The sequence below is a fragment of the Rissa tridactyla genome, chromosome 6, assembly GCF_028500815.1.
Source record: "Rissa tridactyla isolate bRisTri1 chromosome 6, bRisTri1.patW.cur.20221130, whole genome shotgun sequence".
Lineage (NCBI taxonomy): Eukaryota > Metazoa > Chordata > Aves > Charadriiformes > Laridae > Rissa > Rissa tridactyla.
The window spans coordinates 68,219,224-68,243,971 of NC_071471.1; the positions used below are offsets into that span (position 1 = coordinate 68,219,224).

General features: G+C 43.9%; 1 protein-coding gene across 13 annotated transcripts in view; it reads left to right on the plus strand.

The window, feature by feature from the left end:
- The window catches only part of TACC2 (transforming acidic coiled-coil containing protein 2), a 157,622-nt gene that overhangs the window by 86,087 nt on the left and 46,787 nt on the right, over positions 1-24,748 (plus strand). Inside the window, exon 1 of one of the 13 annotated variants that reach the window (XM_054206594.1) lies at positions 6,760-6,947. The exons of the other annotated variants lie outside the window; for them this stretch is intronic. Coding sequence (XP_054062569.1) covers positions 6,880-6,947 — 68 coding nt within the window. The 5' untranslated portion in view covers positions 6,760-6,879. Of the gene's footprint in view, positions 1-6,759; positions 6,948-24,748 lie in introns of those variants that run through there. 13 annotated transcript variants of the gene reach the window in all.

Here is a 24,748-nt window from a genome sequence, read left to right on the forward strand (position 1 = left end):
AAAAAAACCACAAACCAAACCAAACAGCAATAAAAAACCCAAAAAACAACAGGATTTTGGTTTCAATCTGAAGCTCTGTCATTCTTACTTTAGGGCTGAATTTCTGATTTATCTGTATTGGAGTAGGATTAAGTTAGGGATAACTGTATGTTCAAAGGATGGTGATGAATGTGCCTCTAAATTGCTAATTATAGGCTATAATCATATCTTGATTATACTGTGGACATGGACTGCACTAAATGCCTATTTATTAGGCACTGCTAAAGCACAGGTGTTACAATTTATGTTGACAATTCACTGGTTTTTGCCAGTCAACCAAAATGGAATAATTTTGTTCCGTATTTCAGGTAACTTTTCGTAGTTTTTCATTTGTAGCACAAAGTTGCCCCATAAACCAAAGGGAGAGAAAGAAAAAAATCTGTTTTTCTTCCACTGCTCTTGCTACCTGAGGCAAGAGGTCACTCCTCTCTGTGACAATTTGCGTGGCTCTCCAGGAGGTGGCATTTGCTTAGGTTCTGTCTTTGGGATTTCAACATAACAAAGATTTTTAATTTTAAATGGTGGTCTGTTCACTTGCAATACTGTGGCTATTCCCTAAAGCAAAAAAAAATATAGAATTGCATCTCTGGGGAGAGGGAGATGGAAGGGGTTAGGGTTGTTTTCTGTGCTTAGGTGTGACTTTCGGAAGGATTTGGTGACAGCACCAGTGTTAAGTATTTATTGCCACTGTCCCTGTCCCACAGGAGTGCAGGCAGCGAGTGGGATCGTGGAATGACCTGGCTGGAAAAACGAATGCGAGACCAATGTGGTCTCGCAAAGCTTCCTGCTGGCACATCTCTGGGTGTAACGTAAGAGTAAGGTAAACTGGATGAAGTGAAGAGCCAAAGTGAAGGGTAGCGAATGCCTTGTAGCATTCAACCGTCAGCCTCAGCAGCTCTTTTAAGTGACTCTCCTCAAGGCAAGTGGAAATTATAAGACAGATCCTCTCTTGGTCACTTCAGAGAGGGAGGTGAGGCTAAGGAGCAAAAATCTGGCTGCAGGAGTGAGAGAGACTGATTTGGAGAATAAACAACAACGAAAAAAGAAATCCTAAGTGTCCCAGGACTGAAACAGTGCATGGTGAGTAAATTAGCACAGGAATATGAGTAACATGTCTAGAGCCGTGTATTTTGCGCAGCCTATAATGAAGAATGCTTGAATTTTTAAGAGCCTATAAAACTGCTTACGGTATAAGCTTCAGAAAGATGAACTCCCAACCTTGAGTGCCCACGTGGTTGGAAACAGTCTGCTTGACCTTCTCTGTAACGCAAGGATCAGCTCTGGTCCTGGGAGACCCGTATTTCATAGAATCATGGGATGTGTTGGGTTGGAAGCGACCTTTAAAGGACCTTCCCTTTCTGGGAATGACTTAGCAGACGGAGCCTGTGCTTAGACGACGTATCAGCAAAGGCCAAGGAGGGCTGGTGCTCCTGGACGGGTTTTAGAGTACAGGGGTCTCCAGCCTTGGGTGTCCTAAAAAGGCTGTCACCACTGCACTTGAAAAGATGTCAATGCTTTTAAGTGCTAATGCGTTCTCAAAAGCACAGCCAGCCTCCCGGAGGCACTGGTTTGCCTTGCGACTGTCTCTATACTGAACAGGGGTGATTTTTTTTTCTGAGTGGTTTGATCCTTTTAGTCCTTCAGGAGAGATGTTGGTGTTTCTTAGCAGTCTGATGTGGGTGCCCTAACCATGAGCCCTTTGATACCTAAGAATAAGGGAGTCCTTGGTGTGAAAACTTCCCAGGCTGCACTCAAGGCTTTGGGATCCAAAGGCAATATCATCTAAATATTTAAAAAAACAAAAAAATATTGGGGGCAAGGAGAATTCTGTTTAAATAATAATCCGCCCTTTGTTAACATTTTCCATTTTTTGTTTGGTTTTGGTAGCCAGTGCTGTTCCTTAGAGCTTTGGCAGCAGCCTTCCGGATGCTAGAGAAGCCCCTTGGTGTTATTGGGATGTTTGGTTTTGCTCTATGCAGTTTGCTTTGTATGGTGCTCATTTCTGCACAGGACCTCAATAATGCATTGCAGCCGGGAGGTAGAGCTTAACATTCACCCACTCCTTCCCAAGGGGGACGGATGGATGTGTGAGGGAGGGTTTTCTTTCAGTCGGCTCTTTGATGATTCCCTTTGTGTACGCGTGGTCATGTTTATAACTAGAGTAAGCGCCTAACACGACAGACAGGGAAGCCAAGAGCAAAGAAACAGAACATAAATTCCGGCATATCATGAACCTTATCACAGTCCTCTCCAGCACTGGGTTTTGATGGAAGCCAACAGTTTCAAATTGAGTGCAAGTGACCGACGTCTGGATTTATATATAAACACCGAATGTAATAAGACCAAATATTTAGGGGCCCACACAGCATTTTAACCAACTAACCAATAGACATCAAGTTACAATAAAACATTTAGTATAGGCCAAAATACGGCTTTTGCTTAAGTGGATGAAACAGGCAGGAAGAGAAAATGATGAATTTTAAAGGATGCTACTGAATACTTAAATAGCCTTTTTCAGCAGTGAGATCGCAATAAGTTGTTGTGTGGCTGTTCATCCCCAGGCTGAAATGCCTGGAGCATCTTTAAATCCTTTGAAGCCACAGTGGGATTTATTTATTTATTTAATTTATTTTTTAGCTACATCTGTGTGTTTTTCAGGTTCCGGAGAAGTTCTTCCAAAATGTGCTTATAATGTCAACACAGTTCATACATTTTTAAAAGCCAGCACTAAATTTAGGACTAAATTGATGCTTCTTGGCAGGCCCAGAGGGTGGATTGGGGCCAGGCAGGAGAGGGAGAGCTCTCCTCTCATCTGAGGTCTTCCTTACCGACCGGGGCGGGCTGCAGGGAAAACCTTGCCGTGCTGCTGATCACACCACCTTTCTCTTCAGTCTCCAGGTCGATCAGACTCTGGGCTTCTGCCCCACAGAGAAATCAAAGGCCAGAGCCAGCTTTGCAAGCTTACTGCTGGAGTTGCTTGATGCTTAATTACACGTCTCCCCTCTCGGAAGTGCAAGAAGTGAAATGAGCGACCTGATCCTCTGAGCATCTGGAGTAGTTTAAAAAATACGTGGGTTTCGGTGAATCTAGCAACAAGCAAAATGACAGATCCTCTCCAAACCTCAACCTAGGGTTGGTCCACAGATGGCTTTGTAGTGTAACAGATTTTATGGCCAGATCACAAGTAAATCCACAGTCTGGCTTCTTGCACAGCGTTGGCCAGAGGCTGCAGTCTATTATTTGTTACGCTTGCATCCCTTAGTCAACAAGCGTTTTCAAGTCCAAGGCTCAGTTACAGCACATCTTTTTCTGAAAGACCATCACAGTCTGGAGTTTTGAAATTATTAAATGTGTTCCTTCCCCATGAGGTCACTACTCACCATTAGGAATTTGCATGTAAAGGGTGATTTGATTTTGTTTTCCTAATTTTAGTTTCTCTCATGTGGTCTTGCTGATGTAGTACTCGGTCAGAGCCACCACTGCTTTCGAGTATGTAACTTCTCTTTGTGCAGGTGCCTTTGGGTGTAATGGACTGAGCTCCTTCATTTTTGGTCTGAAACATCTCCCTAAGGCTCCCAGCAGCTCTCCTCTGGCCAGTGAAGTATTGACACTAAACTGACAGAAGCACATCCTTCAAGGTCTCACTAGGGTTGCAGCCCATGTTCTTGTTTTACCAGTGCTCCAGTTCACGTTGCTGCAATCGAGCTGCTTGGATGGTTGTTTTTCAAAGAGAAGAGTTAAATCCTGTCCCCTTTATAAGCAGGAGCGGCATAGAGGCGATGATTTATCCTGGTGGTGAATGCCTGAGCTGAGCCGTGAGCTGTGCACACAAACTGGGGCGAGAGGGAGGGCAGGAGGAGGCAGTACCTTGTCTGTGACACCCCTCAGGACAGACCAGAGCCCCCTGCTAACCTGGGCACTACGTGCAAAGGGACGTCGAAGGGCTGAAGCCCACAATCCTGCAGACCGTCAGTGAGTGCGTTAGCCGAGACCTGCGGTTTCTAGGGGAATATGAATGTCTGTTGCATAGAAGTGCTGGGGAATGGGACAAAAACTTTCTCCACTGTACAGCTCCTGAGAGGACCATGCTGCCTCAGAACAGGATTCAATCCAAGCCTTTTTTTATTGGGCCTTTGTTTATTTAATAGACATACGTGTGAAAATTGAGGGAGTTGACACTTGTTAGGAAGATGCCACAATATTCCTGTTTTTCCCACTGGCATGACAAACAGTGCCTGTGTTCTCTCTCTGGGCTTCCAGGTACCTGCTAGGGCTTTGCTTTCTCAATATGGTGTTTGCCTTTCTCAGGAAAATTTTTTTCTCGGTGTCTTCCTTTTCTCTGTAACAAATGAAATGCAGCAGGGAGCTCTTGTGATATTCAAAAGGCCAGTGCTCTGTACTTCAGTAGAGCTACCACGCGCAAAACTGAAGCAGAGCTGTAACCCCAACCTAACAGGGTCTCTGAATACAGCCATGTAATTTCAGTCTCTTGGCTGGTACCATTCATTTCCCGTACTGGATGGAAATACCGGGGTTATTAACCATTTCAGATCTGCTGCCAGAGTGCACATGGGGCTCTTCATACAATTCCTTCGAATTCTGTGTTTTACTTAACTAGGAATGCTCCTGACAAGTGTATAACTGTATACCAAAATTTTGCACGCGGAGTTGTGGTTGTATTTGGCTCTGCTGATTTGCTGTCATTAACAAAATTCTCCAGTTTGTGGCATTTTGTGCTTATCCTAGTAAATATTGCTGTAAAACTTAAAAGCAGCCTGTATTCTGTAGCGCAGAAGAGGTGCAAACCTGTCAAATGACACTGTCCTGTATTTTCATCTTTCACTCTGAGCGTTGTAGAGTTGCGAGGGCACCTGGGACGGGTCTGGTTCCTCGTCTCTCGTCTGGTGATGACTGGAAATGGCTGTTTGGGCAGGTCGGGCTGCCCGGGTAGTGAGAGCCTTTCCCCCGGGAGCTGGCAAATACCGCAGGCGTAGGCAGCTGCCACCACCTCGGCAAAGGAGCGTCAGGGCTGGGCTCTGCTGCAGAGCTCGGGGGTAACCATGGCCCAGGCACCCAACGGGTACCAGGAATTCTGGAGCTCAGTCCCCAAGTGAGGTGGTGACGCTGCTTCTCTGGGGAGTCCAGAGGACTGTTGTGCAATGGGACACTAAAATTGAGGGTTTGGGTTTCACCAGAAACAAAACAACCCCAAAATCGTAACTTGCTTGGAAGTTTGTGGCTAAACAAAGTGCTGGCTCACTAGCTTTTCCCCTTAGCTTAAAAAAAAAAAAAAAAAAAAAAAGAGAGAGAGAAAAAAAAGCACATTGATTTTGATGCTGTTCATGAAACAGAATTTAATTTTAGGCAGTCTCTGGAAATGAAATGTGCTTCGTGTTCACTAAGCATCTTTGTTTCCTCCTATCCCAAGATCAATTTATTGTGGGTGCGTTCAGAGAGACAGAACCGTGCCCAGAACCTATACAGCACTCCTTGCTTCTCTAAAGCGAGCAAACCCGACTGCGTTGCCCTTTTAGCAAGCAGAGGGAAAAAAACAGAAGCTGTTTACGGTGTGAGCCTGGTGAGGCCTCCACTGAAACATGAAAGCCAGGCTGTGGCAGGTGCTTGGAAGTTAGTATGTTTTAATATTTCTCTTAAATTTTTCTGATCCTTTTGACCTCTCTGCCCTGTCATGTCTCCGTAATTATTACATAGCTTCAAGCCATTTGTGTCCCTGGAGTTTAATTCCTACTGTAGACAGTAGTGCAACTGATTTATTTTTTTTTTTCCTCCTTTTGTGATGCGAAACATAACTTGTATGTGGAGCATCTGTTATTTGCTGAAGGCAGTGCTGTGGAGAGAGATGGTGCCCAGCACGTGAATTCCCAGTACCCTGGTACCTCCACGCTGGCAAAAGGATAAGCTTATCCGAAGGGTCTGGAATGCTGTTTGCTTGGGCTTGTGCTTTCTGGCCTTAAAGATCCTCACCACGACTCACATGATGATGAGCATCCCCACGGTTCTCCACCCCGTGGTCCAGCAAGGGGGTCTGTGCAGGCAGGAGCACGACGGTTAAGAGCATCGGTCTGTGGGATGGAGCTGCCTGGGTCCAGTCCGCTCCCACATTGGCTTGTTTACCTTGGCTGCTCATGATATTCTCCCTACGTTCCTCATGGAAGATTCCATTTTTTGCAAGAGGGATGAGCTCATTCGTTTAAATGAGAGAAAAGAAAAGCAGACGTTCTGCTTATTAATCCTCTCTGCAATCATCCCGATATGCACAACTTGCCTGTTATTAGAGGGAAATGTATGCGTGGCATCCAGCGCACACGTGCATTTGCATTTCAAATCAGCTGAGTCAACACAATATAATGGTCCTGCCTGTAGGTCCTTGGGGAGCCACAGTAGCTGACAATGTGTGCTTAAAGGGAGGGTCTGCTTTTCTTCTTCTTTTTTTTTTTTTTTTTTTTTTTTTTAAAGCCAATTTCAATAGCCAATAGCCCTGTGTTAGAGGCGCTGGCACCCTCGCTGCTTGGACCACTGATGTTTAGCAGATGATGATTAGCCTGTCACAGTGGCTGGGATTTTATTTTATTTTATAAATAGCGTTCATCTGGACTGAAAAAAAAAAAAAAAAAGAAAATAACTGGCAACAGTTCAGAGAAGAGAAGCTGCTGGTGAAGTGTTTCTGCTTGTGCTGCCACTGATGCAAGCAGCTGTTTCCATCTGCACTGCAGTATTGCAGCCTCTCCACAGTCAGAGCTCGCAGGGCTCCTTGCCGGAGGAATTACGGAGGAAGCTGGCCTTGCTCGCCTCTAGCTGCAACCCAAGGGCACGCCGAGGATGGGAGGGTCGCAGTCCCTGCAGCAGGCACAGACAGGTAGCCTGAACCGGGAGCCGTCAGAGGCCATGTAAGTGTGGATTCCCTTTGCTCTCTTTTTTTTTTTTCCTCTGTACCGCTGGGCCTGCAGCCTTTCTGCACTTAACCTGTGTGGTGCGTTAAGGAGCTGACTTTTGTGTCTGAGGCCTTTGTTTAATGCTAATTGCGTTCAGCTGGAGACATAGTTAAGGTTTGGCTAAATATCGTGAGTTACATTTTATAACGCTTTCCTAGTATGAAGGCGCCTCGCTTGGGCTGACCATCCCCATTCATTTGTGTCGAGCGATAGCTGTGTACCATATGTTTTGTCCTTTTATGTTTTGGATGCATAATCAATCAAACACAATGACCATTTCCAGCGAACAAAAAACCAACCCCTTTCCCCCTCCCAAACCCACCAGCTCTGTGTTTTCTCTTTAAAATGCACAGCATGGACCTGCGTTTCACTGTTTTTTCAGACCTTCTTTTTGCTTTTCTGTATAGAATACTGGTTTTCAGGTCACATCACCCTTGTCAGCATCCGTCCCCGTCATGGTATTATATCCTCTGATGAATCATAAGCAAGGTGTCCTTAGATCGCTTCTCACTGAAGGCCAACTCTGAAAGATTCACTGGGGGGAGGGAGGAAAAAGCAAACAATTATTGCGTATTCAGAACAAGTTATCACTTCTTCTGATGGCTAAATCATGTATGAAAGTACAAAAATATGTACGTGCATGCAGAAATAGCAGAGTCATTTCCCGTTCGTAAATAGGATTTTGTCATTTATTGATTGAGGATTTATTGGTTTACTTAGCCAACAGTCTTTTCTCCCTAACCCTCCACCCCAAACTACTAAGCTGGCGTGCTAGAGCATGGACCTTCCCTCTGAATGGATTTTAGAAGAATTGCCTTGTCTGCTATTGTCATTTCAGTTACATAAATCACATTTATCTAACATGTCTGAGCACCGAGTTCATTTCTGATGATGTATTTCGGTAAGTTTTAGGTGTGCATCCACTAGGGCTCGTCTATAAACCAGCCTCATGTAGGTCTCTTACATTTTTTTTTTTTTTTAATGTACTGTCTGCTTATTAAGGTAGATCTGATTAGAGTTGAGACATCATTTGTATGTTTGAGATAAGTGCTTCAGAGTCATCGGGGAATGATAGAGCAGTAACTGATAGTTTTGCCTCTATAATAGGCCTTAGGAGTAGGTATATGCTCCCTATTGTCAAATCCGGTATATCAGCAGCTAGCTTTGCTTGATACTGTCTTGTTGTGTTTGTAAGATACAGGCCCAACAGCATTTCTGCATCCTTTGTTCCTTTGATGTATAGCTTCACCAATTAAGAATTTTTTTTCGGTATAGTTCCATCTTACGTAGCGCTGCCATTCCTACATACAACATCTATTTTAGTGCTACGGTGAAATTAACTGATGCCTCACTGTCTTTAAAGTACTTTAAATTACATTTTCATCTGCACACACTGGTGTTGATTTTTAACGGTGATCCGAGGACTGGGCAATAAAAGAGATGTAGCTAAAGCAGGGTTTGGTGGTTTTTATCTACAATTTTCACAGCCTTTTAAGAATGCATTCTGTTGAAGAACGTATTGATCAGGGTACGTATATATATGTGTGTATTTTGGGGGCACGTGAGTCAATTACATTGTCATCTCTTTCAATGACTCCTTTTATATATAAATATACTCATCTTTTGCAGTTAGTCATTCCTGTGGGGTTTCAATATGATCTTTTTAGGCCCAACTTAATCAACAGATGCAATTTTAGCACAGGCATCATTTAATAACTGTTGATGTCCTTGGGAAGAGTTTGTGAAAGATATTACTCATCTTGCATTAAATAAATCACTAAGAGTGTGCCATTTTCTTCATTACAACTACATAGCCTTTAAAATAAGGTAAGTATGGAGGTGTTTCTTTATCCTCGAGAAAGTATGGGCCTGTTTTCCCATAACAAGAACCTCCTATAGTATGTCACGGTAATCAGTTCTGGTCTGAGGTTTTGACTTTGTATCCTAATAACTATAACTTTTACCAACACTTTTTTAATGAGGTTAACATTTAACTCACTTTGCACACACAAGCAAATTCCTTAATGGCAGTGATAGTTCAGAGACAAAAACATCTGGCCGTGTCCCAGGCAAGTTGGGTAACTGCCCATGCGGTTACAGCATCCCTGAAGTCATCATTTTAGCCAGCAGCAGAGGCTGGCTGCTTAATGGAGACAGCTTCTTAACAAAGGGAAAGCCGAGGTGGCTTTGGCTGCCCCAAGTTCATTAGATTAGAGGGGTGTAAATAAGAAATCGTTACTGGAATAGATTTATGTTAGCATCAGAGAAGTACAGAGACAAACAATTTCCTTAAATAGCTGCTGGTTTAGGAGTTCCTCCAAAGTGTCCTATGATGGACTTCTTCACTAAACACTAGCGAAAGTCGTAGAAAGGAATTGATGATAGAATCAATGCTGAAAAGGGGTCTAGGTTAAGATTTTAGAGTGTATCCATGATTGAAGATGCTCTTTTTGCAAGTGTATGTCAAATTCCCAATTTTAATGTAAATTTGTCTCAGCCAAGATAAAAGTATTTGTAATAAACCCACTATTGATACTGACAGCCCGGGGTACTCTGTTGTTCATTGTTGATTGTTAGCGACTCAGGCACTGGCAGCAGACAATTGTCCTTTTATTTAAAGGAAAAAAAAAAAAGTCAATTTTGAATGATGAAAAAGGGAAAGCCCAAGGGAAGCCCGTGACAATAAAAGTTAACTGCAGATAAAAGCAGCGTGGTTCAGACCCCGCTATTGACATGAGAAGCGCTGTCATGTGCTTTGCAAATTGCAGCAGGCACCCCGGTGGTCACCGATTTAGCTATATCAAGGGCACGTTTCAATCAGATAATAGGAATGGACTCACTTGAAATAAAAGCACATGACAGCGTGATGATGTTTAGTGTGCATGAATTTCTTCAGGTGCGTAAATGCCTACATCTAGTGCACTTGTGACGGTATCCTTGTGAGCGCTGTTTGTGCTACCTTGAGACGCTGTTTTAGTCCTGGTGAGGATGTGAATAGTATTCAGCTTGCCAAGTGCCATCACCTGTATATCCGTGGCTGGGCAGTGACTGGCTTGAGAGCAGCCCTGAAGAAAAGGTCTTGGGGGTGCTGGTAGACGAGAGGCTCCACATGAGCCGGCAGTGGGCACTAGCAGCCCAGAAAGCCAATCGTATCCTGGGCTGCATGGGGAGAAGCGTGGCTAGCAGGTCGAGGGAGGTGATTCTCCCCCTCTACTCCACTCTCGTGAGACCCCACCTGGAGTACGGCGTCCAATTCTGGAGCCCCTACTACAAGAAAGATATGGATGTGCTGGAACGTGTCCAGAGAAGGGCCACGAGGATGATCAGAGGGCTGGAGCACCTCTCCTGTGAGGACAGACTGAGAGAGTTGGGGTTGTTCAGTCTGGAGAAAAGAAGGCTCCTAGGAGACCTTATAGTGGCCTACCAGTATCTTAAGGGGGCCTACAAGAAAGCTGGTGAGGGACTTTTTAGGATGTCGGGTAATGGTAGGACTAGAGGGAATGGATTAAAACTAGAGATGGGTCGATTCAGACTGGACGTTAGGAAGAAGTTCTTCACCATGAGGGTGGTGAGACACTGGAACAGGTTGCCCAGAGAGGTGGTGGAAGCCCCATCCCTGGAAGTTTTTAAGGCCAGGCTGGATGGGGCTCTGAGCAACCTGATCTAGTGGGAGATGTCCCTGCCCATGGCAGGGGGGTTGGAACTAGATGATCTTAAAGGTCCCTTCCAACCCTAACGATTCTATGATTCTATGATTCTTCTTAATAGTAATATGTTTCTATCTCTTGGTAATACTTCTTGAGTATTAAAAAACTGGAAATGTTGGTAGGTTTTGAAATGTTGGTAGCTCTTAACCAGTTGACATCTCTGAATCCTTATTTTTTCTCTGATGGAAACGGTTCCTTTCTCCTGAGCACGAACCACACCTTCCTTTTGTGGAGCGTTATGGTCACTGTCCTTGCAGCAATTGGACAGGATTCGGTGCCCATTTCTTGATCAGCCAAAGGGCTGATGATATGTTATTTCCTCCCATCAGGAGCTCTCCATGCTGCGTCTCTAACATTTTCATCCCTTGCCAATCCAAGAGGAAAATGACTGAAGACTGAGCCAGCTCCCACTGAAGTCGATGGTGAAATGCCCACTGACTTCAGTGGGAGCTGGATCAGGCTCCAAGAAAGAAATGGAATGTTACTGATCATTGGTAGCAGGCCAAGGTGTTGGTGCCCTTGTGGGTTGTTTTTCAATATTTCTTCTGCTGCCTGGTCTTTTAATTTGTTTGTTGGCTGGTGGAAAGACTCAAAAAAATTTAAACTGGATTGACTCATCCATGTGCATAAGAGATGGGAGCAGCCGTTCGGAGTGTACGTGTGTATATACGCATGTATCTGTAAAAGCTACCTGTGCACACATACAAAAACGCAGGCCAGGTTTTTATTTTTCTGTCTCCCAGACTTAAGAGAGTCCACTGTATGGCTCTTAAAAGCTTGAAAGAAATTAGTCGAGTGAAATATTTGCTCAGTTTTATATGCTCATATATAGGAAAATCATCTTAATGACTATATACATGGAAGAGTGGGATTTATATATATATATATTTTAAAAAAGTATTGAATTTGGGTCTTGCGAGGAAGGGAGGCTTTTGTTAGTGAATTAGTATTTAGTCAAGAGTTAATCCCTTGACAGATAGTTCTGCCTATTGTCAGCATTCTCTGTAAATTGTTTTCTTTCTCTCATTGACACTCATCAAAAAAGCATCCCCATCAATAAGTACAGCATGCTCTATCTACTAGATTTATCTACTAAATAGGCTGAACTGCTGGAAGACATGGGGGTGTCTTACTTAAGAGAAAACGGACCAGAAGTAACAAGGAAATCCTTCTGTCAAGCGTCCCTGTCCTTTATTCCAGCCTCCCTTATTTGAGCCCAAAGGATCTCATCTCAGAAGTGAATGACAGCGCTTCCTTTGATAGGAGAGGTTATTACATCAGCTGCTACATCTGACACTAGGAGTGGGCAGGTCACATTTAGACTTGAAAACAAAATAAGAAGACCCCAGAATCACTCACCCTTCTATTAGCAAGGCATGCCACACATCTGGCAAATATGTGTATATTATAAAGCGCTCTCTGCTGAATGGTGTGCCCTACGCCATGCGTAAAGGAGCTGCTGTCATCTATTACGTATTATGACATACGGGCAAATTGGAAAATACAAACTGATGTGAGGCAGTAAAACCATGAATGAAAAGGCGTTCCAGCACGTGCATCGGGGCCGTCGCTTGCGGTCGGGACTGTTTCCCTGCCTGCTTTTGCTTTTTGCTTTGCTTGACCCAGCAGTCAAAGTAACTGCTTCTTAAATTTACATCAAAGATGCTCTTCACTCCTGAGTGTCTCAAGACGTGATAGGCTGGGTGCTTTTAATGTTTCCTCTAACATGATTATAGTACATAGAAAAGTGGTTCTGGCTGTTATAAACACATTTCCTTTGTTTTAAGACCTTAAACCTATAGTGAGATTTTGTATTTGGTAACATCTTCGATACCATTTCCTTATCCATCTCTGATGCTTTGAAAGGCTTTAGCTATGTAGCAAACTTCTTATTTAGTCCAGATAAGCTGGCTTTTCAGAGTTTTAATTATAGCTAGAATTTCAATGCAGTTTGCATTTTCTTTGAGAAAGGAGGCATGTTTGCTCTAACCAACCAACCAACAAATATATTTTTTATTATGGAAAAACTTCTAAGGAAAAAAGGTGGCATTTCCCTTTGGATCCTTAAACACTCTGAAACAACCATCTGAATTTAGTAGTGGACTGTGGGTATCATGTTTTTACTCCCATTGGCACCAGAGAGCCAGCTTAACAGGAAAAAAAAATTGAGTTAGTTTCCTTTTTCCACCACAGTCTGAGGTTTCAAAGGTTTCTTTTCGGGCATGTTTTGGCCTGAGAGCTTTCATTGCTGGTGATACTGGCCAAGGTAGAAAGATTCCTCTTTGGCTCTGGAAACCGAAGTGGAGTTTGCAGCATAGACTGTCTCAGCCTATAGCGTGTGAACTGAATTGTGGTTTAAGCAACTGTAGGTGTCTCTGAGACAGACCTCAGGGTAATTGCTGAGCTCTCTTCATTTTGTTTGTTGCTTGCCCGCAGCACTGTTTGCTACAGCTCCTCCCCCTCTGCTCCGAGGACCGATCACGGAGATGAATGGTGCTTGGGAAGCCTCTTGTTTTCCGGACCAAGAACTAGGGCCTGTTCTGTTGGGATGGAAAGTGAACTTTGGGAAAATCTGGGGCTTTCCATTTCAAGTTTATTTGGTTTTGATTAAACAGAAGCCTTAGAATTATGTTCAAATTTACAAGACAGGGTTTTCCTAAACAAAAGAAGCTTGTTTCTAGGGCTAAATATAGACCAGACTGTATGTGAAACCCAGCAGTAGTTAGAATCACATAAGCTCCTGCTTTTGAGTTTTGATTTCCTTCAGCACAGAAACCTGCATTTATTGGTCTTGTTAATAACAGTTCATTGCTCTCGTTAGAGATGAGCCCAGTGTAGTGCTGGGAAAAGGGTTTGGTGGCTAAAGGAGGGGGAGGATGAGCAAGGAATTTGAATCCTTTGTTTAACTTCCCAAACGCAGGACCGTCCCTGTCCAAAGTGGGAGCCTGGGAAGAGAAGGTTTAGCGCTGATGTCCCTCACCTAGCCGAGCTGTGGGCAGGCCAGCTGGCTGCCAGCTGCTGCGGTGCCACTGCGAACCAGGGATTGCTTTTTCCAGCAGGCAGTTGTGCTGAGCCAGCACTTCCCCGAGCTGGGCGCTCAGGCAGCACCTGCCCCAGGGGAGGGTATCGCAGTGGTGAGAGCTGGAGCCCCACCGTGTGCCCGCGGGAGAGGGGACGCTGCAGCTCTGCTGAAGTCATCAGGACATCTCCCAGAGCTACACTGGGAACAGAAGGATCACACCCACCCCCGAGTCACGAGATGAAATTATTATGGCCTGCTGAGAGATTCTTCTGTTGTTGTTAAGAGGTTGAGATGTTTTTTGTCCTTCGCTCCTCTTGCTTCCTGGCCGTTTTTCTACCCGTGCAGCTGCTTCACACGTTGAAGCAGAGGAATAAGCGTCAGGGAGGATCTGTGTGAAGCTCTGTGCCGCTCTTCGGGGGCTCAGCAGGGGTACGATAGGCAGAATATGGAGCAGGTGGGGGGCAGAGGGACTCTTTTCTTCCCACTTTCCCTTTGAGCAATGGGACTCCCCACCTCCCTTCTTCTCCACCCTCCACGTCGTCCTTATCTCTTTTCTGAAAGGAAGGACTGTAAGCGTTGCAGGAACACCGCCTTATTTACACATCTCCTTATTTTCACAAATCTCCATGCCTCTCAAGATAAACTGGTCCCCCAGGGATTACGGGTGTCATATATTCATCTTTGCACTTCGCAGTTGCTGTTTTGTCCCCAGGTCCGGCGTTTGCACAGGGTGGCAGAGCAGAGACCTGGCTCTGGAAAGCCTTGTTGCATTTAAAAGGTAGTTCCAATAAGCAAAGCAATTCCAAACCTACGGCTCTGGCTCCCAATGAATTATTGATTATTTTCCCTTGAAGCCGTTGCGTCATGCTGTATAGCGGTGAGCACAGACACATGGATGCTTTCCGAGGAGACGGTTAACAGGATGTGGTTTTTTGGATTAAAACTTTAGAGCTTGTTACCAAAGGCAAGAGGAAAGGTATTTGCCATGAGTATTAAATACTTAAACATCAACTGCTGATTCAAATACCAATCCCTACCCTCGCAGGGTGAACAAAGTGCAGCGCTGTCTGGGATTGGTATGTATTGACTGATTATAACAGTATATGCGGTAAGTATTTGCTACTTTGGGTATCGGGGTATCCTGCATCTTCACTGTTTCTTCTCATCTCTTAAGAGATTTGCATTTTTGGATATTTAGCAGCCTCTGGGGATTTAGGGACATACGAGTATATTTGCTGTCGTGATGGCGGAAGATGAGTGCCTTTAATTAAATGGTGTTTTCCTGTTGTTCCTCTGAGAATGAAGCATCTGGCTGACAAGAGCATGGGGATTAAAAAATTCTTCAATTCTGAGTCCCGTTTCTGTAACGTAGATGTTTTCATTATTCAGAGTGAAACCAGTAAAAGGGAAAGAAAGGCCAGAAAGGATGGGGGTTCGTTCCATTATTCATTTGTATCAGTAGCGTTGAAAAACACGCCCTGTTAGATCTCGGGAAAAGCAATGAAAAGGGAAAAATTAACATGATTTAAAGCAATATGGGCAACTTCTTGCTAATCAGTTAGAAAAAATGATTTAAGCAGTTTGAAGGGCTGCTGTAAGTACGCCATGCTGTATCTCTCAGGCATTTTTCCTTCAGATGTGGCTTCCCACAGCTTGAGACATTTCTTTCTGGTCGCTGTGTGAAAGCAGGAAATGGCTTTTGTTGGGGGAGTGTGAATTTGGCTTCGGCACAAAATGCTCTCAAAATCGCTGAATAAACAAGCAGAAAAAGCAGGAAAAAATAATTCCTTCTTCCCCTATCAGTTATGGTAGGAAGATTACTTACAATACAGTAGGTTAAAAAACAAAAATCAACATCATTTTTAAGGTGATTACGCCGTTTTAATTCTCCTCCACTGCAGTTCTAATCCTGTTCTCTAAATATAACCATCCTGTGAGGAAAAAATCGGCCTTTTTATAGGAAGTGATTAATGTTTAAGGGATTCATAGGTTTCTTTTTGCAGTCTGTTCTAGAAGATACATTTCCAAACTGACCTGTGTGGTCTGGATAACACGCAAGGTATTATTTTCTGTTGCTAAAGGCCCACATAATGGTCTGAAAAGGGAAGCCAGAGCATTTCATTTCTGTTATCTCACCTACATGAAAAAAGAAAATCCGGATTTTTGTATCTCAGCTCAGTCACTAAGTTGTCCAAGGACTTGACGTTGGAGGTTGAATGTTATCGGAAGAGCAGTGAAGGCGCTCAGTAGTTTCACACCAGTAGCAGTGTACAACTGAGCTATATCTACCCTTTCACACCAAATTTACAGTGGTGTAAATCATTACCACTTCAGCGGAGCTGCCTGAGATGCTCTGGGGCAGCAGAGGACGTTTCACCCCTGGGCTGACGGTGGGAGAAGCAGAAAGCTGCACGAAGCAGGGAACGGCTCTGGCTGCTTCTGCGCGCCATGCAGAAGGATCTTCCTCCCTTGTGTCCCCGAATTAAACCTTATGCTTGTCATGACACATCACCTTCGATGCAAGAGTGATTATTTTTCTGGGGAGCCATGTTTTCCCTGGGTCTTGTAGGAATATTTATGCTGGAATAACATTCAAATCCTTCCCTGCAGAGGAGTGCCTGCCCTGCTCTCTGCACACAGCCGTGTCAACGGGAGTTCTTGTGTAACTGCGTTGTGCTAAAGTAGGTCTTTGTCATTTCAGTGGAATGGGATTTATTTGATAAAAGCTTTATTCTTAAGTGGGAACTGCAAAGGATGCTTCTCTGCCATAAAATGAACACGTGACATTTGTCCTGCTCTTCTGTTGGGCAAAATATCTCTGCCGAGTGAGAAACTGCAGGTGATTTTGTGGAATACGGCTTTTGCTGCAGAAACCCACGAATGCAAAACATAAGTCCTATTTAAACCTCCCAACTTTGATTGCGATATGTTCTTCCACAAAAACCTCTTTACAGAAAAAAACCAAACTACCTGTTTTTCTGTCCTACAGTATAGTTTTTATTAGGGTTTTAATGCATCAGAAAGATATCAGGATAAAGGATGAAGATGTGTAGGAAATTAACTTCATCTCGGTTTGATAATTTCTTCTATAAAATTATATTAAATTGCTGTGATTAAAGAAGCTGAGCCATATCCGGTTTTAAAGTAAAAATAAAGAGATATCTGTAGGCCAGCAATGGTGAGCGTTATAAAGAAAGACTAAAATTACTGTCCAGCATTACAGTCTAAGCTGAAATACCCGGTGATGAAATGATTGTTCTGTTTCGATGATCAGACTTTGCAAATCAGAAACTATAAAATACAGCGCCAATGTTGCAATGCAGGTGAGTCGCAGAAGGTGTAAGTGCCTGTTCTGGTACGGATATGATATGTATTCTGTACATATGCCAGACATGTCAGATCGCAGACAAGAGCATTCCCCCGTAAGGTGATGTACGTGCTTAGTACAGGCTCAGCACCAGAAAGCTGTAAATTCCCACTGACTTCTGTGTAGTCTGGGGCATTTTTCATTTCCCTGGAGCAGACCCTCAGAGAACAATACACTCTGGTTTTCCCGTGGCTCCCCTGGGGCTACGAAACATTATTTTGTTTCATTTGCAAGGCTTGATTCTCACCTTGTGGTAAATCAGTAGTAATGTTCTGGTGGGACAATGGTGTCATGCCAGTAGGAGCGGGAGGTGAGCTGAAGGCAAGGTTGGTGGTCCGACTGTTTCCATCTCAGCATCCTCTTCTTGTGACCCATTTTGCCATTTGTTGTGAATTTATTTAATCATAGGATAGATGATCATGTCCCTGAACACCCTTACAAGAGTGTGAGAGAAGGCCATTAATAGTTAATGGTCAGAAACCTGTCCCTAAAGGAACTGTCTTGTAAATGGAGTGTGGTGACATCTAAGCGACATGTTTGTACCTCCCCTGGCTCCTGACTCGATGTAAGCGTCGGATGCAGCACTGAGACCATTCCCCACGGGGGGAGAGGGAGGAAGGCACATGGCTTTCAGTGGGCCCCCAAAAGTCACCAACGCTCCAGCTTTGCTGGGCGAGGCTGCGGTTACTGGGTTTGCTCTGGGCAAAACGTTTTCAGAGCTGTCTGCACTGTTGAATCCTTTTGAGAAGTTCTATCATTTTAATGGCGTATCACATTTGAGAGAAGGGAAATGTTGTCTGCGAGGTTTATGTCTGTCACCATTTGTATTTGGGGTGCTTTTTAACACAATGCATTTAACAGGTCCTTGGACGCTAGGTTTGACAGGTAGACTAATTCAGATACCAAATATTAGTATCTAACCAGATGAATCTACCATTATATCTGTGTTTTCTATAAGTTGCCAATGCATATGAATCAAATATTAAAATTTAAAATCTGTAATGATGTTTCATATTCAAAACATGTAGGTGAACAATGACATTGCTAACAATTGCTGTGTTAAAAGAAGCTAATTAATGTGGAATGTCATGTTAGCTGGAAGTCACTGAGTGTGCAAATACTGTTCAAAGAAGATAGCATACAAAACTGACACATCTCTGATATGATCCTAACCTAGTGCTGGGATGAAAAAATGACATTTTGTTGTAACTATAGCGTATTCGTGGTCCTTGTGAGTAGACCCTTGGGTCAGCTAGTGGCTGATGGCCTAAATTGGTAACTTGATCTCCAGAAAAGGAATTACCATTTGGGCTCTCTTGGTGATTTTGAATTACGATCCAGAGCTGCATTTGTAAGAGTCTGAAGGAAAAAAAAAAAAAAAAAAGGAAAAAAAGATTATATGTGTTTTTGCATTACAGGGTTGGGTAATATGAGTGATACCACAACATGAATTATGAGAGATTGTCTGTTACTGAATTACTCCTCAACTGTAACGTGTACTGAGCAGTTTTTCTTCCCTCTGGACTGGGACTGTGTGTACAGCCGCAGCAAGAAGCCGTTCGTGCCCTTACAAGAGCCCAGCCTGGGTGGGTGAGGCAGCCTTGAGGGGGATGCAGAAGTGAACTGGCCACGACCGTGCACGTGCAGCAGTTCAGTGGCAGAGTTGAGAGTAGAACTGATCTTCCGTCTGGAGAGATCTATTGCTGAAACATCCTGTGTTCTTTTTGTTAGTTTGGCTTGGGGGTTGGGGTTTTTTTTAAACTGAAAAATCAGTTTAGCCATTGAAAATGGCACCAGGAAATTTGAAAAGGTTTTATCAGACTGTTTACAGTGGAAGAGCTTTGATGGAAATGAATGGCCATCTCTGAACTCCTTGCCTCTGTGGCTTTAGAAACTCTAAAGCTTGAAGTTACTGAGTGTCTTCTCAAATCTGTCAGTCTGCGTGGCTCTTGCCAGGGCAGTATATGTGCGTAAGTGACATGCAAAACAGGTTGACCTCAGAAGTATAGAGCCAGACCTGCATCCTTGGTTCTGATCTCACCAGTAAACCAGACCTGAATTATTCATGCAGGGTTTATGAGGATCATCTCTGCACGTGATCATGGAGGTGAGACTATAGATCTCATGCCTCCTTTTTATTTCCAGCTCATCTTCCAGTGGGACTTACAGGAATGAAAACCAAAATTAATTTTCGGTACTAAATTGACCATTGTAAGAAGTTGCCTTTTTTTTTTTTTCCCTCTGATTTAGATTCCTCTCACAGTTCATAAATTGTTCAGTAAATACTGATGTGAAATTTATACCTTAACTTTATGATACGACAGTTAGCGAGGCTTTGGAGGGCCAGGACTGATGGAATCTGCGCACCGCCTTTAGGTGTTGCCACAGGTAGTGCTTCTGTATCAGCACTGCAGTGTTTGCTCGTTTGGTTCCTTCCATCACACGGCTTTGGACTCCCTGTTCATCTCAGAGCCCTGCTGGTACCTCTGGGGCACAGAAACCTTGGTACGGGAACTGAGCATTGCGAGATGTCCTTCTGGTAGCAGAGGTGCGCTCTTACTTGTCATTTGATTCTTAAGGTCCAGGGAAACTGATCTGCAGATAACTCAACTGCCGTTTTATGTGGCCTAGAGGAGATGAATACACGTGGGCAGCCGTTTTCCCCTTGAACTGCAGCTCTAGCCAGTTGTAAAGAACATGTGGATCTAAAGATGAGATGGAAAAAAAGACAAAATATCCATTTCTGCCTCCTCCCCTTCAGGGAGTACAGCTATATCTCAGACAAAACCATCCCTGGAGGGGTTCAAGGCCAGGCTGGACGGGGCTTTGAGCAGCCTGGTCTGGTGGGAGGTGTCCTTGCCCGTGTCAGGGGGTTGGAACCAGGTGATCTTTAAGGTCCCTTCCAACCCGAACCATTCTGTGATTCTGTGAAAAGACTTTAGAAGCTATTGCCGGTTTAAAATTGATCAGCTAGGGGTTGCTCGTTGTGTGAGACAGTCCTCAGTTTCTCTGTAGGTTTCCAAACGTCCCCCACACTACAGTTAGAGGGCAATGTTTAAACCACAGCTCCCTTTTGGAGCCTCTGGAGTCCTTGCTTTTGCTTCGTTCCCCCCCAAGCACTCCCGGATGGCACTGGAGCACAGTTTGATGTTGTTGGGTGCATATTGTAAGATTACCTGACTTTTTTCCCCCGATATGTCACATTTCCAAATACACCATGAGAATGAAATTATCCTGTCCAGTGTTGGTAGAACAAAGGTACATAGGGACAAAGCAATTACTGGATAGAGTTTTATTTCAGTACCAACAAGATGGATCAGTTTATGGAGTGCTGGCTGGGCATCAGTGATATCATTGATGGGGACATGTTCCACTAATGACCAAATTTAACACACTTTTTCCTAAACGCAAAGTTTGGAAAAAAATACACAAATTTAAATACAGGTGGACAGAAGCTGTTCACCTTAGCTCTGATGGAGCAGATCCCCCTGAAGCCCGTCTTGATGTTGTTACTTGTGATTCCACAACCCCAGCTGGTGGAGAGCAGCTCCTTTGGCTCCATCCCCCTCTCCCCACTCCCAGCACGGGCAGCATTTCTCGATGATGGAGCTCCAGCTCCTGGCTTTAAAACTTCAAAATATCGCATTCTCATTCCTCTCCAGACTGTCCATATTGCACACCAATAGATCAGTGCTCCAGAAAGTAGTTAGGCATGGGTTTGTTGGTTTTTTTCTAAAGCAGGCTATACGCTAAATAAAAATTGTATACAGATTCGACTAAGGGAAGTAATTTTACAAAAGCCCGTGGAGCTCTCTTGGCACATAGTGGTTCCAGATTTGCTCCCTTGTGCCCGTTAAGGGCCTGTGTCCCCACAAGGACCTCAGTCCTTGTGTCAAAGCTCTGCTTTTAAGTGTCTTTTCTATATCAGACATCCCTTTCATTCCCATGGAATAAAACCAGAGTGCAGACTTGCATTGGTTATGCTGCTGTAGTGTAAATATTAGAAGAACCCAAGACAGATGGCAGGGTTCCTGATGCAGCTGAAGGTCACAGCTCTGTTGCAAACTACTTTTTAATGAATCGAGTTTCCAAGTGACAACTGGGATGACCTCACTTCAGTGGCTGACGTGCCTGAAGAGGGCAAACAGTGAGGGGAGGCAGTAGAACGAAGAAATCTCATTCTTGCTTACCGAGTGCTTTCCATCTACGGCGACAAAAAGGCAATTTTTCATTCTGAAATCAGGGAGGACTTAAAATTAGAAGCATCTGTAGTTTACAAAGAAAGGTAATGTAACTTATGAGGCTGGATTTCCGCAAGGCCAAAGGTGAAGAAGAGAAGTCAACCCTAGTGAATCCCTTCAGTATTTCCTCCGGAGATTTATGTAGCAGGCTGGGCAAGACCTCAAAGTTTCCAGATGAGAGTGGGAGTGCTCCTGCTCCACAAGCTGATGTGGTGTTGCCGCATTGGTCTAGTATCATTCTTGGATTTTTTTGGTTCTCCCCTGCTTCTCGATCCTGTCTGTATGTGTTATATTTACTGTTTAGTGGCTATCTTTTGAGAAGGGAGATGAAAGAGATGGATTGAAAGAATATTTCTATTTTTGTAGCTTCTACAGTCTATACTTTTTTTTGCCTGTTATGTATGGAAAGCAAAGGATACAGATGGAAAGAGATAAAATATGCTATCAAGGCAAGCTCCCGCTAATTTCCCAAGCTGGCTAAAAGGACGCGTGAATGTACGTTCCTTCCTGTAGCCTTTACTTTCTCACTGCCCCAAAAACTAGTCCTGCAGACCCGGACTCTGCACTCGCATGCCCCGACTCCACAACATTATGAGGCAGCAAATGAGTTCTCCATCTCTAAAACCCATGCGTCGCATCTCACCCTGCTTCATCCTCCTCGGCTGGAGCTTCAGAATAATATTGTAGATGATGGAAGGGCTCTTCCTTTCGTGCGAGCCTGCCCACAGCCGGATCCGCGGTGGCTGCTCCTCACACAGCTTTGAATTGGTGCCGATTCTCACGGTGTATCGCAATTTGGCAATCTGTTTTACACCACGAACTTCACGGCAGCGTTATTTTCTTTCCGTGTACTCCGTGTATTTCTCAGAGAAAAGGCATTATGAATAGAACTGGCTGAAATATGTAATTTCCTTTTCACAGGAAATCCTGTTGTTCTGGGAAAATCTTTACAGTCCTACTTCCAAAATGTAAGAAGTCTTAAAAATACCATATGCAAGAGAGACCATCCGTATTTTCACTAAGGAAAACTGAACACAGGATCTCATTTTTCCAGGATATATGTAATGTAGACCTTGGAGCATAGTCCTGGAATGTCCTTCCAGGCTTTATGCTCTCTCCCAGATCCCAGGCTGTGACAAAGAACATTTTTCTGGTATTCAGCTTCCCTTCGTATTTCTTTGTTAAATGCCGTATTTTGCCAGCACGATTGCTTCTCATAACAAACTCGGCGGCATTTGGATTATGGTTAAGACAGTTCTTACTTGATTACGCTGCTGTTTATGGAGGGGAGCAGTTGAAAGTTGTGAGTATTGCATCAGGATCTTTTGGGGATTATTAAATATTAGCAAAACAGTCCTTGTCCTGGAACTTGGGCACTACAGCTCTCTGTCCACAGACTCGGGAGGTTCTCCAGTGTGAGCGCTCGTACAGCGAACAAAAAAGACCAGACATTTCTCTTTACTTCAAATGCTCACGCCCAACTCATCCAAGGAAGAGACCAAGTAAACAAAGGCAGCTCTCCTAAAAGGGGGATAAACATGCGCAGAGTCTCTCCGTCATTTCAAGAAGGAGGACCCAGAACTGCTCCATCGAGCCAGATTTACAAAGCAGTTACAAATATAAGTAGGACATGAAAATAGAGATTTTTTACAATTTCAGTTGTATTACATATGTCTGTGTATTTACTGCATCTGTTACATGCGCTGTACAGTCAGCTTGGAAAAAGGTGTCTAAACGTGTGCAACCATTATTGTTTCAGGATTTACAGAGCGACAGTTTGGGTTTGAAATTAAGAGAGTAAAGCATTAATTAAGTACAGCGCAGTGCAGGATTATGTGAAAGCCTAAGAGAGATGCATTACCTTTCCTTTTGTTGCTTTAGTTGATAACTTTCGCAGGTTTTTTTTTTACGACACAAGAAACACTTCTCTACTGGGAAAATATCACGCAACTCTCTCTCTCTCTTTGACTTTTCAACTGAAAAGTTTCCTGAACCAGGAAGAGAAAGTGTTATTCTGTTAAATACCTATTGTGCAGCTTTATTTACAGAAGCTCTTTGCTTGCACCTGTTCTTGAACTTAAAATATTTTGAACTTAACACATGGTGCATCCTTGAAGGGATATAATTTAAAATGCTGCAGCTACCTCTTCCAATTTGGCTGTTCCGTGGCCTGATGAAGGAGTATGGTTTAAGCAATGACACAAAGAAGGTATTTTGAGGAGCTGCAGCAATGAATTTAATCGAAAGCCTGCACGCTATTTTTGAGTAGTTCTGCAGGCAGTGATATAAGTTTGGGGAGAAAAAAAGTCTCCCAAAATCCCCAAGTAAGGCAAATATCCAAAACTATTAGCTTGTAGAACCCCCCTTTTGCTTTGCAGAGGAGGAGAGGTGATGAGAGAGGGGTGCGAGGAGATGGGAGCTCTCGTTGGGATTCTGCGGAGACAGCCGGGGAGAATCGGGTCCGCTGTGCTCCTCAAGCTGCCAGGGGTGACATCGAGGTCTTTTCTTCCTCAGCTCGCCAAAGGCTTCGTGCTGCCGTAGATTTGGGCAAATGTAATCGCATGCAAATCCTGTACTTGTACTTCTCCTGACATCGAGCTGCTTAAAATAATCACGAGCTTTGAGAAACCAAAGAGAATCTGGCAGCTCAGAGTTATCTTTTAACTTGAACAAAATGAGAGGGGTCCTTGATTCAGGGCGGTTTGTGGGGTGCTTCTGGGGGATGGACATGGCTTTTAATTTCATGGCAAATTTTGTCCCCGTTGCACTGGCGTGTGGGGTGTGGACGGCCGTGAGGAGCAGTGGAGACTACAGCCATGCAAAGAATCACTGGAAATGGGCAAATCGGTCTCATCCTTTAGGGAGCTGTCGTATTTAATGCACTTTATTACAGACCAGCAGTAAAAATCTGCATCTGACCAAGAGAAATCCTTATTGAACATACGTTCAGTGCGTATTGAATATGGCACCGTTGTCACTGCATTCCTTGCTCCCAAAAAAGACTTCAAGAAGGAATTTTTTAAAGATAAAATTTCGTCTCGGTTTGGTTTAAGGACAGATAAGATCTGTAGTTTTCAGATCTGGAAGGACAGCATCCTAAGCCCGTTCTGCTGTAAGAGCAAATGGTGTGTCTTTGCGTGGTTCAGATCTTCACTTAACATTGAGGTTACCCATCACTTAGTACAGTTGCTGCCTTTCAGGCCTGTTTTTCATTTGGATGGCTCCATTTTGGGGGCTGCATTTCCTTGCTGAGCTGGCGCCAACCCATTATGGTCCCTACGGTTTTTGTGCCTATGCGAGCACACGGTGCTAGGAAAGGATTCTTGACGATACCGGGTCCCTGGTGCATTTTACAGGTTATCTTACCTTGTGTAACAAACCCATACGCTTGCTGTTCAAAAAGGGCTGGGGTAAAATTC